A 13,694-nucleotide genomic window follows, 5' to 3' on the forward strand; every position below is an offset into this window, starting at 1 on the left:
GACACCAGCAGCACCTGAGGTCTTGGTAGAAATTTTTATTCTTGTCTCCCATACCCCTGACTGTGGGGGCTCAAGTGATCTCTACCCTGCTAAGAATCTGAGAAACATGAACGAGAAAGACCCTCTGAACTTTCACTCAGTAGCCCTAATGGCTTGAGTTTGATGTTTGGCATCTGAGGAAAAGAGCAAGGTGAAGAACTATGTGAGTTTCAGGAGAGAAAGGAGGAAGGATCTGCGGGTTATCAGTCAGAAATCTCCTGTGGCTGTCCACTTAGTGTTGTAGTCGCTGGACCTCTAGGAAGGAAGCAAGGAGCCAGGGAGCTTTACAGAGGGAGATGAAGGATCGTGCTCTGGGCTTGACAGTGGATATATATCTAATCCATTAGGTAGTGAGAGGAAGGGGATGTCAAGAGGAAGGAGGACAAACAGAGACACTGGGGTCAGTTTCTGTGTGGTACATATGGACAGTAGGATGCCTACCTGAAGCACATGTTGGTGAGCAATGCAAAATAACATTAGAAAAACTGGTGGTCTGTATCCTCATAAGGTATTTTTTCCATCCCTCCCTCCCTCCTTCCCTTCCTCCTGACTGAACCCAGGGGCTTACACATGTTAGGTAAGCACTCTACTAAGCAAAGCCCTCAGCGCCAGAGTGTTTATTTCTCTGTGAGAAAATTTCTTAGCTGCCCATGCCTACAGACCATTAATGTATTTAATCATATGCCTCCCTTCCTGGCAAAGAGAAGTGACCTGGAACCTGGATTCATATTGAGTTATAAAGGGACATGTATTTGAACCAAAAGCAGGAAGAGAAACTCTAGATTATAGGAAAGCAGAAAAAAGAAGCCCACAGCTGGCATAAACACTCAAAAAAGATGTCTTTCTTTTTAAATTCTGTTTCAAAATTATTCTCATTTTTACAATGACGGTGACACCCTCTGAAGTCTTTGGGCCCCAAAGGACAAATGGATAATGTGTCTCTTCTCTAAGGCTCTGGCACAGATGATTGATCTGTGTGGTTGAACCTACAGCCTGGCTTCACATTCCCTCTGAACACAGTGAGGAAAAAACCACGAGATCTCTACTGGGTTTCCCCGATCCAAACTGTCCTCACTTGGCTTGATCTGACCTTAGCTCCCGAGTTGTTCTTCAGGATTGGTGGGATGTCGATCTCATGTGTGTACCTTTGTACATCCAGTCAGTGCTAGATGCTTCAACCGTGGGAAAGTTCAATCTCTTGGCCTCTCGGTGTCATCAGAAATGGCCAGTGTAGGATAAAGACATCTGTCATTTAGTCCCAGAGCTCTCAGTGCTGTATTGCAGTCAGGCTGTTATCTAAGTCAAGATGGCATTGTTCACAGAAGATGCCCATAGGGTGGAACTTCACTTCTCAAGTAGAGAGAGATGAGCAGAGGCTTTACACAGACTTGGGGAAGTTAAAAAACAGCTCAGGTAGGTGCAGCGCCCTGTACAGGCAAGACTGAGCCTCCCCACTGTCTTTCCAGCCGGGAGTTTCCGGTGATGGAATCAGCTAGGTTGGGACTTTCCACACCACTGCTCTAAATGTCCCGCCTATGCACCCTACTCGCAGGTGAGGCTAGTTGTCCAAAGCTTTAGGAAGCAGACCTGGTGGGGGCACTGCATGCAAATATCTACTCGTAAAACTGGGTGTTAAACCTCAGCTCACAACCAACCAGCCAAACAAACAAACAACTAAACAAACAAACAAAAAAAAACAAACAAGAAACCAAAGCAGAGATGAAAGGAGAAATATAGAAGTATTTTTACGAGGTTTTTTTGCCTCTATCACTGTAGGGCACCTGAATAGACGACACAGAAACCTTGTATTTTTAGTAACAATCTGTAAGCCTAAACTGGGTGGGTTCTGAGTTATCGTAACCTACATCCCAGCCATAGACCCTGCGGTTACTTGCCAACTGGGTCTAGCTCTATTTGCTTTGCTCCATGTATATCCTGAGGGCGAGTTTCTCTTGGCCATGTGCTCATGGTCTATCCTCATAGCTCATCTTGACTCACGGCAGCCTCCTTCCCCCATCATTTTTCCTTCTCCTCTCGGTCTCTACCTGAGATGCCCTCACCCCCTACTTGATCTCCAGTCCTGCCTTCCTTTCCCTCCTGCCCAAGGGAGCATTCTTTATAGCACATTGGTCAATATGAAGCCTTCGTCCAGACTACAGCCTGATCCTGGGTACAGAACTCAACATCTCAATGCACAGAGCACAAGACCAACCCGAACACAGAGGTCGTTAGAGACCAGGATCAACCTGTGCGCGGAGTCTGATAATGAGACCTGGCAGTCTGGAAAATGGAAACACCAAGACAGACAGAGGAAGAGGGACAGAGACTCAGAAAAATGTGAGTCAAAGAGAGAAAAGCAAAAAACAAAAAAAACAAAAAAACGTGCTGTGCAGGTCAGTAACCTCGGCACCCAGGAGAGCAAGGCAGGCGTACTGGGAGTTCAAGGCCAGGTTACGTTATGTATTTAAACCAAATCTGAGTAGATAAGGGAACGAATGGATAAAGAAAAAGGGAGGGGACTTCTCTCATCAGGATCCTCCTCCAAGTGGAATAAAAGAAGTGAAAAGATTGAAAACAAGAAAAAGGAAGGGATAGTGAGGGAGGTGAACAGCACAGAGCTCACTCCTCCCACAGCCAGCAGAAGTGTGTGTACTGCGTGTGGTAGGGACGGTAAGTAGTGACTCAGTGAACGTACACAGAGACCCAGTCATCCATGAGACAGAGGCAGAGAACACAGCGGTCCCACAACGAGAGGCTCACAGAGCAGACCCTGAGACAGATCCACATGCCCGGAGAAGTTAGATACTGGGGTGAGAGACACAGCCACTGATCGGAGAGAGGGGTAGACATTGCATCTCCTCACTACAAGTTGCTTGTGTTCAGTTCCCAGGGCAGCCTGCAGTGTTACAGCATCGTTCCCCAAAGGGTGTGACAGAGGAAATCGTTTGCACTGGGGAAAAAAAAGTTCTGTGAGTAAGAACGTGAAGTTCCTCAGACTGGCTGGCTAAGGATCCCAAAGCCAAGGTTCCCTCAGGAGGCTCCATCTCCTCAGGAAATCAAGTTGACTGTGCACTTGCTACGATCACTCTTGTGTCCCTCAGAAAATGCTGACTCGGGTTGGCTGCCTTAGACCGTGCTTACCGGTGGAAAGCTATCCCCTGTGGGTACAGGAAAGAGTCCTATACCTCAAGAGATGTAAAGACTCACAGGCAGGCTATGTCTTTATTTCATCTCTTAGCTGCATACTGTGTGGTTCCAACTTCTAACCAGTATTGGTTTAGTTCGCCAGTTAAAAAGCCTTGAATGGAAGGGGACTCAGTCTAGAGAGTGACATCCCTAGACAGAAGTCAGCAGCCTTGAGTTCTGGTCTTGGCTTTGAGTCAGCAAACACTTACACGTCTATTCTCTGACAAAAGGTAGGCTCATACAGAAAAGGTAAGCTGAATGATCTACACCCCCTGCTCCTAGGGGCTCCCTTCCAAGAGGAGGAGCGCAGTCAGCCCACAGCATCCACACCTGCAAAGTGTCCATTGTACACCCATATTGTGAAAGGCACAGGTGCGAGTCAAAACAATAGGGACGGAAATATGAACCCGGGAAGCTTTAGGAATAAAAAGCCCTCAGGCAAACACAGAAGGGATTTAGAAGATGTTTGTGAGTGTTAAGGTTTTCCCAGTGCCCTCTTCTTTAAAATATTTAAAAAAAAAAACAAACACCCTAGCTCTGGGGAGAGGGGACCACAAAACAACAAAACAACAAAAATATTCAAAAGTAGTAGAGCTGTGCTTTGTTGGCATGTGAGCTGGCTTCCACCCACACTCCTTACTGTGTCCTTTCCTCAATCACCAGTCTGCGCCTAAGGACTTCTAGGCTCCTGAACCATGACTGCTCATCGTGTACAACCACCTCAGTATCCATCTGAAACGTAAAATGTAATGGCTGTGTAATTAAGTCTATATTCTTCCAAGTGGCCGGTGATTCATTTCATACCATCCCGTGATCAAATCTATCTCAGACCCTCTGGGAATCCAGACTAACCCAAGTATCCAAAGATTAACATGGAGAAATGCACCCTTCTCACCCCCTCCCTAAGCTGAGACCTACACTTGCTCAGAGGCCAAGATAATGGATTTCCTATCAAAAAACCAGAGCAAAAATTATGACTATAGGTCGGTCTGTATGTCTATATGTGACATGAATATTCACTGAAAAATATACTTAGAAGACAGGAAAGATTTTAAATAATGCCATTTTAGGTAGACATGTTCTTTGGGTAGAAATGACTGACCTTTAAAAATTCCCCCAATTTCTAATAATTGCCACATTCATATAATTTGACTGTTTAGTATAAGTAATTTCAAACACTAAGAAAAGCGAGAAGTAGTTTAAACAATGCTTACATTAAAAACACCCACTGGCTTGCATGCATGGGAAATTGGCCATTCCTTCCAACACTAGGATCAAACTCAGACTGTCAGGTTTGATGACAACTGCTTTACCATGGGGCCTTCTCTCTGGGCTGGTGGTAGCTATTTTTTAGGGAGAATATATTTTTCACCATGTGTTTTATATAGTGTGTGATGAGCAACTGTAAAGTAAAACAGACATATCGAAGTATGTCAGCCCTCTACAGTCCCATATATCTCCAAAATAGAGCATAATTTCATGTAATGCTCATGTCAATATAAATTCAATGGCGACCCGTATGCATTTTAAAGGTGTAAATACTTTGAGAGGACAGATAATGGGCTGCTTGTCATAGCACTCAGTTTTGCCAGGTTTCCCTTTACTCAGGACTCCTGCCCCGTATAGTACTATATTTTCTTATTCAGCTGACAAACATAGTCCGGGGCGACCTCTCGCACCTACAGGTTATCCTTCCTGTGACAGTGTTTTCCCGGACACTGTATGGCCCTCAAGCCCACACTATTGCATCTGCTTGCTATGCGCATGCGCAGTCCATGCTTCCTTTTCCTATCCTCCCGGACTTGCGCAACGTCCTCGTTCAATGGATGGATTTATGAATGAGTGGAAGAGCAAAGAATGCAGCGAAGCAGCCACTCCCAAGGTGAAGAACTCATGGGGCAGGTCTCCAACATGTAAGTGGAAGGATATCGCCCATAAGAGGAACACAACTGATGAGGAAACTCACTTGAGCCAAAACATCCCAGTCAGTTCACGGCTTGCATAGCCCCTCACCGCCACAGGAGAACAAACCGCCCACCATTTTTAGAATTCAAGATTTCAGATGCAGAAGAATGAGCCTCATCGCTCTATCTGCCGTCACATCTCTGTGGCCATTTTTGACTTGGTGGCGTCCTTAGCCTGATTTTACTGTTGTTTGTTTGTTTTGTTTTTCTAGCTCAGAAAATTGAATGTGCACAGAATTCATTAAGGTTCTGGCTCATTGGGATATTGGTCTATCCATGAGGCCCACCTAGTAGTCAAAGATGTGACTTTTTTAAATAATAAGTTGTGTCGACTTGTTGAAGTCATAGAACTTTCTTTTTTCCCTTTAGTCTATATATGTACTAAAAAGTGTACCAGTTTAATAAAAAGGGAGAAGTTTGGGTAAAACTAGGAAGTTGACTTTGTGGTGACGCTTTTAGGCTCTGTAAACCTGGCACAGGGCAAGAGACTGATTGGTTCCTCTCTTTTGCATCCGTAAGTGCGCATGGCCTGGGCAACACCAACAGTATGGGAATTAAAGGAGTTCCTACCAGCAAAGGGGGCAAGACAGTGCTCGTGAGCGGTAAGTCTGCTAGGCTGAGTGGTCGCCATTACTGCAAAGCGGCAACACAAGGTGGGAGTCCACAGCTGTGGGGTAGGCCACTCGTGCTTCTCAGATCCACCGCGTAGGAAGCCCGCGAGGTGCTCACTGCACTTGACTTTTCCACATCACTGTCTGCTCCACGACACGAATGCCTAATACTGCACCGTGATAGTTGGGAAGGCTGAATGCAGCAGGATGTGTGGATGGCATGGGCTTGGGGCATAGCCCGAGAGCATAACTCTCGACTGTCACGGAGGGAAGCCTTTTGACTTGTGAGCAAGGCATGGGCGGTGGCCCCAGACACTGTGGAACTTCAGCCAGCCAGATTCCTCAGGTGCTTACCGGTAAAGCTGGAGGAAGGGTGTCTTTGGAGGCCAGAGCGAGTGTGAATAAAGTGGCTGTAATGGGGACGAATTGCATTTGTCATCATGTACTGTGCCAGCAAGGGTCAGTCCGGCCGATGGCTTGTTTTGTGTGGACTGAGGGCCAAGAATGGTTGAACAGTTTGAAATAGGGGAAAGGTGTGTGTGTGTGTGTGTGTGTGTGTGTGTGTGTGTGTGTGTGTGTGTGTGTGCACGGACATGTGTGACAACTGTATATAAAATTCACATGCCATTGCCCACAACCCATGTTGTGTTTGGGCACTATCAAGTCCTTTGTGTGTATATTCTTTAATGCATCTTTGTGTACCAAGATCTTTGCATTGGCTTACAGTTTCTGTGGAAATGGCCCTTGTATTACTTTTGGGCTGGAACCATCATCTCCTCCATCTGAGGCTAACTCCTATGTACTTTGTCCGAGGCTAGGAAGGTGAGTGGAATAAATCAGTGAGCAGAGGCCATGGGCACTCCTGGTAGCTGGCAGCTCAGATTCCAAGGCCTCTTAGAAAAGAACACAATTATAAGGCCTCTTCTTCTTCTTCTTCTTCTTCTTCTTCTTCTTCTTCTTCTTCTTCTTCTTCTTCTTCTTCTTCTTCTTCTTCTTCTTCTTCTTCCTCTTCCTCCTCCTCCTCCTCCTCCTCCTCCTCCTCCTCCTCTCCTCCTCCTCCTCCTCCTCTACCATCTCCTCCTCCTCTTCTTCTTCCTCTTCGTAGGGTCAATAGAGAGAGCATTTCTTGTTTTGACTTTCCAGGCAAGGGTCCATAAGGAAGGCTTACTTTACATCCACCTTATCTTTGCAGTCTTTCATCTAAATGGCAGAAGTTGTCATGCCGACCTTGGTCCTTCCTGTACCGCCTTCCTCAAGAGTCGGTGGCTATCCATTAAAAACTTGGAAACTCCTCCGTAGCTCTCCATGAGCCACCTGTGTCTGAACTGTAATTGAGCCACAGGAATCCCCATCCCTTTCCCCTTGTCCGTGTGTCCTGGTGAACCTGAAGCGTGTCCTGGCAGTTCTTCTGTCACACGCTCTCTGTGAAGGCATGTCAGTGGTTGGGTTATACAACCCCTTAACAAATAGAAAACTGGACATGAGGCCCATCCACACCACCTCCTACCCTGCAAGTTCTGGTACTGCTGGGGCTTTGTGCCTTGGCCGAGTGCTGGGTGTGGGGAGCTACTGCTGGATGGCTAGAGTGTTGATCCTCTCAGTGACTGACCCACACCACATCTTGCTTTGGAAAACGGAGGAGTAGACCTAGCTGTTCCCAGAGCTGAGCCTCCCCTGCCTGGCTCCCTGGGCCTGCCTTGTTTGTCCTTACACCCCCACAACAAATAGGGCTTTGTTTCCCTTCTCCTTTAGGGCTCCCTAATGCACTGACGAAGAAAATAAACAGGTCTGGATTGATACTGCAAAGGAGCTGAAAGACCTGACTGGGTCCAAGTCTCCTTTAGAGACTATGCAGCCAGTGTTCTGCCAAAGTCCTGCGTGTTCTGGAAGGGCCAGGGATGCTTTACTACTGTTCTGGGTCTGGCTCACCGTATTTACAAATTCCAAAGCCTGAAGCAAAACAAGGACCAAAGAACCAAGATCAGCCCCCTAACCCTTTCTCTGTGCGTATGCTTCCACTAAATTATCTCTTTACATATAATAAAATATACAAGGCCCCTGGTTTCATCCCTGGCACTGCATGAAGCAAATTAATAACAAAAAAAGAAGTATCTAATGACTGAAATAACCCATTAAAATCATTTTAAAATTCAAGTCACTAAACCTAGATTTTATCTATCTTTATCTATCCATTAACTAACACATACATACATATATATATATATATTCATTCATACTTACATACATACATACATAGAATTTTTATGGAGCTTTGAAAAAACTGGATTATTCTGCAGGCTTGGTATAGATCATGCCTCACCAAACTGGATTAAAGGTTCAAAGAATGAGTTTCATTTATATTCGGAATTCTGCCAGAGGCAACAGGTCCTTGCCAACAGTCCTCAGCTATCTCCTATGGAAAGACTATCACTGGTGTGCCAGAGGCAAGGGCTGGCTTCTGTTGGTGCTTAAACATTCTGTTTGCAGGATGGAGGTTAAGTCCTTAGCAGTTTGAAATTTGTTTGTTCCCTAGTTGAGAAATAAAAGAGTTGTAGAAATCAAGGCTTTCTTAGGCCCCCGCACAGGTAGACCACTGATTTTATTTAAATGACCTGTGCTCCTTACTGGTTTTCAAGGGAGGTGAAAATATGCTAACATCGACTACAGTGACAGCTGTACCCTCAAAGTTGAAATGGGTGACTTTTATAGTATGTAAAATGCACTTCAATGAAGTTATTGGCCGCAGGCCCCAACCTCTCAAACGGAATGCCAGAACTTATTAGTGATTTTATAATTTAGGGGCACACCCCAAGTAAATGATAAAACTTTACCGAACACTTCAGAGAATATACATTTCATACCTTGATTCTCAATTCCAGTTTTGCTTTAAAGGCGTGTAGAGGAAGAAAACAAATGTTAGCCCAGAGGCACATTTCATTTCCTTTTCCTTCCCTCCTCCCTCCCTCCCTTCCTTCCTTCCTTCCCTCCTCCCTCCCTCCCTTCCTTCCTTCTCTCCTCTTTCTTTCTTCCTTTCTTTCCTTTTCTTTCTTTTTGTTTTGTTGGGGAGGGGGGCATAGCCTGGGCACCAAGAATTAAAACAAAACAGATGCCGAAGAAGTGATTCAGTTGGTAGAGTGCTTGCCTTGATTACTGGAAGCCCTGCATAAAGTGGGGTGTGGTGCTCTACACCTCTAACCCCGGCCCTTGAGAGGTTGAGTCAGGACTATCGAGAAATTCAAGTCATCCTTAGTTACCTTGAATTGGAGGCTGAGCGGTGTCAGCCCCTGTGTCAAGTATAAAAACAAGAGTAAGAATAAGCAAATAAACTATATAGACCACTCTATAGAGATGGTTGAAACCCACACTACAGAGCCGTGTCTTCAGCATCTGAACTTTGCATGGTTCTTGAGGCAAAGCTCTGACATTCAAGAAAATTTCCAGGTCTTCTGAAATAGAGAAATCTGGATACAAACGTACCACTCATTCCAGAATTATAATAAGGGCCCCCTGGACTTAGTGTGAGGTGTCTCCTCTTTCCCCGGGAAGGAAACCTGTGGTTCACCTGCATTAGCTTCATCCTGTCTGAAGACACATGGCCGGGTTCATTTGTGTCCTCTGAGTGTGCTGACTTTTCCAAAGCATAGATCCTGCTTTCAGGGTTTGTTTAGTTTAAGAGACAGGGTCGAATATTTTCTGGATCTATCTTCTCCTTTGAGGTGTCTTCAGTGGCAGAGAGCACAGGTAGAAGCCTTAGGAACCGGTCAGTAATCACTGAGATGTTTGCCTCCGTGATTCTGGTCTGGGTGCTCACACAGGGGCCCTTACTTTTGTTTTTTATATGAAGAGAAATGTGGAGCGTTTTTGGAGCTCTGATGACTGCCTAAGGAATTTCCTTTATTGAAAATCCTACCTGACGATACCAAATGACAGTGCAGGTCCTTCGCTTTAAATCTGAACTTAAAGAGATCTTAGCTTTAAGTCTAAATACAGAGAATAATTGAGAGCTGCTTTTAGAAGTTTTATTAATCGATTATTATTACACATGTACATGCTGTGTGTGTATATTTGTGTGTGTGTACATGTGTATGTGTGTGTACGTGTGTGTGTGTGTACGTGTGTGTTTGTATGCGCAGGCGCATGAGCAGGTGGGTGCTTGCCCATCATGTCATCTGTGTGGGGGCGAGAAGATAACTCTGCAGAGTTGGTTCCAGGGGTTGATCTCAAGTTGCCAGACTTAGCCACAAGCACCTCTACTTGCTGGGCCAGCGTGGTGCCCTGAGGAATTTTACAGTAACACAATACAAAATGCTACAATCTCTGCAGAGCAAACAGAGTTTTCAAGCCATCTTCAGAGGAGGATGGAGCCTCCGGCAGGTGGGTGTCTCAGCGCTGTTCTTTCACTGATGTGACTGACAAGATGGGATTTAACCCCCTTTCGTGTTCACTTCCATCCTGTGCAAGGTGACAGCATGTCTTGTGTCACCGGGGGAAGAGGAATTCCAGCTACTTAGGTAGACAGCAGGTCCAGCTTCCTCTTGCTTGGGAAACACAAGCATGTGGGTGTAAGGCTTTATCTCCTAGGACCCCCTTTCTTGTCTGAGTAACCCTTTCTTCTTTGCTAAGTGTTCGGATGAGCAGTGCCACCAGGGTCCCTTCTGATGAATTCTGATGATGTCACCTAACCCAAACCTGCCTATCTGAAGCAGGACTGTTGTTATCTTGTGTCCGAAAGCCTGTGTTGCCTTTACAGAGACAGATCTATGCAAGAGCTCACAGTGCTGTGTGAGAAGAAGGCACCATAGAAACAAGATTGCCGCCGAACAAACTTCCTCATTCTTTTTTCTTTTGAAAAAAAAAAATCCCTCTTACTCACAGCCGTGTAGACTTTCTGTTTATGGAACCAGTGACACTGCCAAGAGGCTCACTCAGAGCTCCTCCACCTCGAGTTAGTGATAAGCTAGCGCAGAAACAGATGATTGTACCTGCACGTGCCACTTCTGCCTCAGCTGCTAGAGGATGCCCGACAGTTGATTTTTGTCACATTCCCTCCATGCAACCATTCTCACTTTTAGAAAAATATCTTACACGTTTACCATGAGTCCACCCCCCAGAAGGAAGTTCCTACAAATCCATTAAATGCCCAGGTAGAGAAGATCGTCAGGTGACTGAGTCCTGAATCAACACTGATCATCCGAATGCCCACTGTAGCAGGAGAGTTCTACTCATTGAAAAGGTGCTCTTACCCCAAATCCTGGAACAGGTCTGAGCCTCCATCTGCCCGGCCCCACAGCTCCGAGGGATCCTGGGTACTCATGTTCCCTCCTAGAAGTTCTGCTCTGCCCATTCGTGTCCTTGCTTCTGAAGGCTGACACCCCTCCAGGTGCTGAGTGAAGAGAGAGAGATGGGATCCACTGCTGCCGCTGCTGCTCCTCCTCGCTTAAGACAGGAGCCCTCTGTGGCTGAGTCTCTGGCTAGCGAGGAAGTGAAACTTGGTTGCTCCTCCCACTGCCTCTGCCACCCTGGGCCTGAGGCATAGGCAGGGGTGTTCTGTCAGTCAGGAAGTGTGCTAACCCCTCTGACGGCCAAACACCTCAGTCATGGCAATGTATTAGCACGTCAGATTTTGCCAAGGAAACAGGACCACCCACCCAGGATGGTACTATTAGGACAAACTCTTTGAAGGAGACCAAACTGTAGCTTCTCCCTACCAGGGTTTGCCTGCTGTTTGTAGAGGAGGACACACACACACACACACACACACACACACACACACACACACACACACACACACACACCTCTCACACAACTGGTACAAGGAGCAGCAAGGAAACTTCGACATCAGAAGCATCCTTTGAACGGGTTAAAAAAATTAGACTTAAACAACCAGTCCTACTCAAACCTCCTTTGCTTCTGGTACTGGCTCCCCTTGAGGCTTAGGTGGGGGAACACTTGTTTCTCTTAAGGAAGAAGGTATAGGGGCTGAGGTTGACGCAATCATGCCAAAGACCTGGGTTCCATCCGCAGCACTTGGTAAGATCCTATACTCCCAGCCCTCAGAATGTAGAGGCAGAAAAATCAGAAGTTCAAAGCTATCCTCATCCACATGGTGAATTTGAGGCCAGCCTGGGCTATATGAGTCCCTGCTTAAAAACAAAAGTAAAAACGAACCAGGGGAAAGACAGAGTGAGAAGAAGGCAGAAGAAAGTTAAAGAACAACAGCTGTCGGGGGGTCGACCCAGTGGGCTGAGCTATGCTGGATGCAGTGGTGTCCAGACTCATAAAGGGGGAATTCCATCTGCCTGGAAGTGCAGCAGTGGATGGATATAAAGATCTCTCTCTCTCTCTCTCTCTCTCTCTCTCTCTCTCTCTCTCTCTCTCTCTCTCTCTCTCTCTCTGCCCCCCTCCACCATCCCATGATGAGCTGGGGCTCACCAGCAGGCTGTTTCATTTGTTACCCTAAAGAGATTGCTAGAATCTTTAGAAGACATTGCTCTACTGCGGCTTCTAATGTCTCCTTGGGAAGCGTCCATCCTCTCTTCAGCTTCCCAGTGGTTCCTGAGGCTCTTGCTTTCTCTGATGAGAAATTCCTCAGTGCCAAGACACATTCCTGGGGAGAACCAGCTCTGAGAACACACCAAATCCTCTGGGAGAGGGTTTTCCCAGGAGGAGCATAAAGTGACGTCAGCAGATGGGGGCAGGGAGGGCACCAAAGCACTGGGCAGAGGAAGCAAGACAGGCTGTGCAGAAGATCGCCTGCTCCTTCCTGTGTGGTTCCCCTGTGTTGGGCTGTCCCCTTTCATCCATTCTCCTTTTAGCCATTTAGGGGTGTTTCCATTTTTCCTAATCTTCCTCACTTCCTTTTCTTTTCTTTTTCTTTCTTCCCAAAAACAACCCAAGATCATTCTTTCCTTTCCTTTCTTCCTCCCTCCCTCCCTCGTCTCCTCCTCCCTCCCTTCTTTCCTTCCTTTTCTCTCCCTCCCTCCCTCCTTTCCTCCCTCCCTCCCTTCCTTCTCTGTTTCTTCCTTTTTTCTTTCTTTCTCCAACTCTCCTAGCCTGCCTTTCTTATCTTGCTTCCCATCTGTTGCCTTCTCCTTTGATAACATCCTTTCTGCTTGCTACACTCAGGCATCCTACCTTTCCTAGCCCTGCTCTCCTACCTACACACCCATCCCTGTTCAGCACTATCTGCCACGATTAAGAGTTGGTGTCTGCAAAATGCTGGATGTGCATAAAGGTAGATTGTTTACACGTTGCTGTTATCTTAGTCCTACTTTGTTCTATGTGCATGAGTGTCTTGTCTGCTTTTATGCTTGTCTGTTCACTATAGAAACTGGAAGAGCCTCTGAGCCCCTGGAACTGGAGGGGCTGGAGGGGCTGGAGGGGCTGGAGGAGCTGGAGGAGCTGGAGGAGCTGGAGGGGCTGGAGGAGCTGGAGGAGCTGGAGGGGCTGGAGGAGCTGGAGGGGCTGAAGGAGCTGGAGGAGCTGGAGGGGCTGGAGGGGCTGAAGGAGCTGGAGGAGCTGGAGGGGCTGGAGGAGCTGGAGGGGCTGAAGGAGCTGGAGGAGCTGGAGGGGCTGGAGGGGCTGGAGGGGCTGGAGGGGCTGGAGGGGCTGGAGGAGGTGGAGGGGCTGAAGGAGCTGGAGGGGCTGGAGGGGCTGGAGGGGCTGGAGGGGCTGGAGGAGCTGGAGGAGCTGGAGGGGCTGGAGGGGCTGGGGGCTGGAGGAGCTGGAGGGGCTGGAGGGGCTGGAGGGGCTGGGGGCTGGAGGGGCTGGAGGAAGTGGCAGTTGTGAGCTACCTTATGAGTGCTGAGAACCAAGCTGTGATCTCCTGAAAGAGCAGTGTCATTGTCCTTAAATCCTCAGACATTCCTCCAAACCCTAACTGTTAATTTTTTTA

General features: G+C 47.1%; 1 protein-coding gene across 4 annotated transcripts in view; it reads right to left on the reverse strand.

The window, feature by feature from the left end:
* The window catches only part of Dapp1 (dual adaptor of phosphotyrosine and 3-phosphoinositides 1), a 49,425-nt gene extending 38,176 nt beyond the window's left edge, over positions 1 to 11,249 (reverse strand). For 3 of the 4 annotated variants that reach the window (XM_087627895.1, XM_087627893.1, XM_087627894.1), the window contains exon 1: positions 11,044 to 11,239. In XM_087627895.1, coding sequence (XP_087484021.1) covers positions 11,044 to 11,144 — 101 coding nt within the window. In that variant the 5' untranslated portion in view covers positions 11,145 to 11,239. 4 annotated transcript variants of the gene reach the window in all.
* Positions 11,250 to 13,694: the final 2,445 nt, after the last annotated feature.

Source organism: Rattus norvegicus, chromosome 2 (genome assembly GCF_021556685.1).
Source record: "Rattus norvegicus strain SHRSP/BbbUtx chromosome 2, alternate assembly SHRSP_T2T, whole genome shotgun sequence".
NCBI classification, from domain to species: domain Eukaryota; kingdom Metazoa; phylum Chordata; class Mammalia; order Rodentia; family Muridae; genus Rattus; species Rattus norvegicus.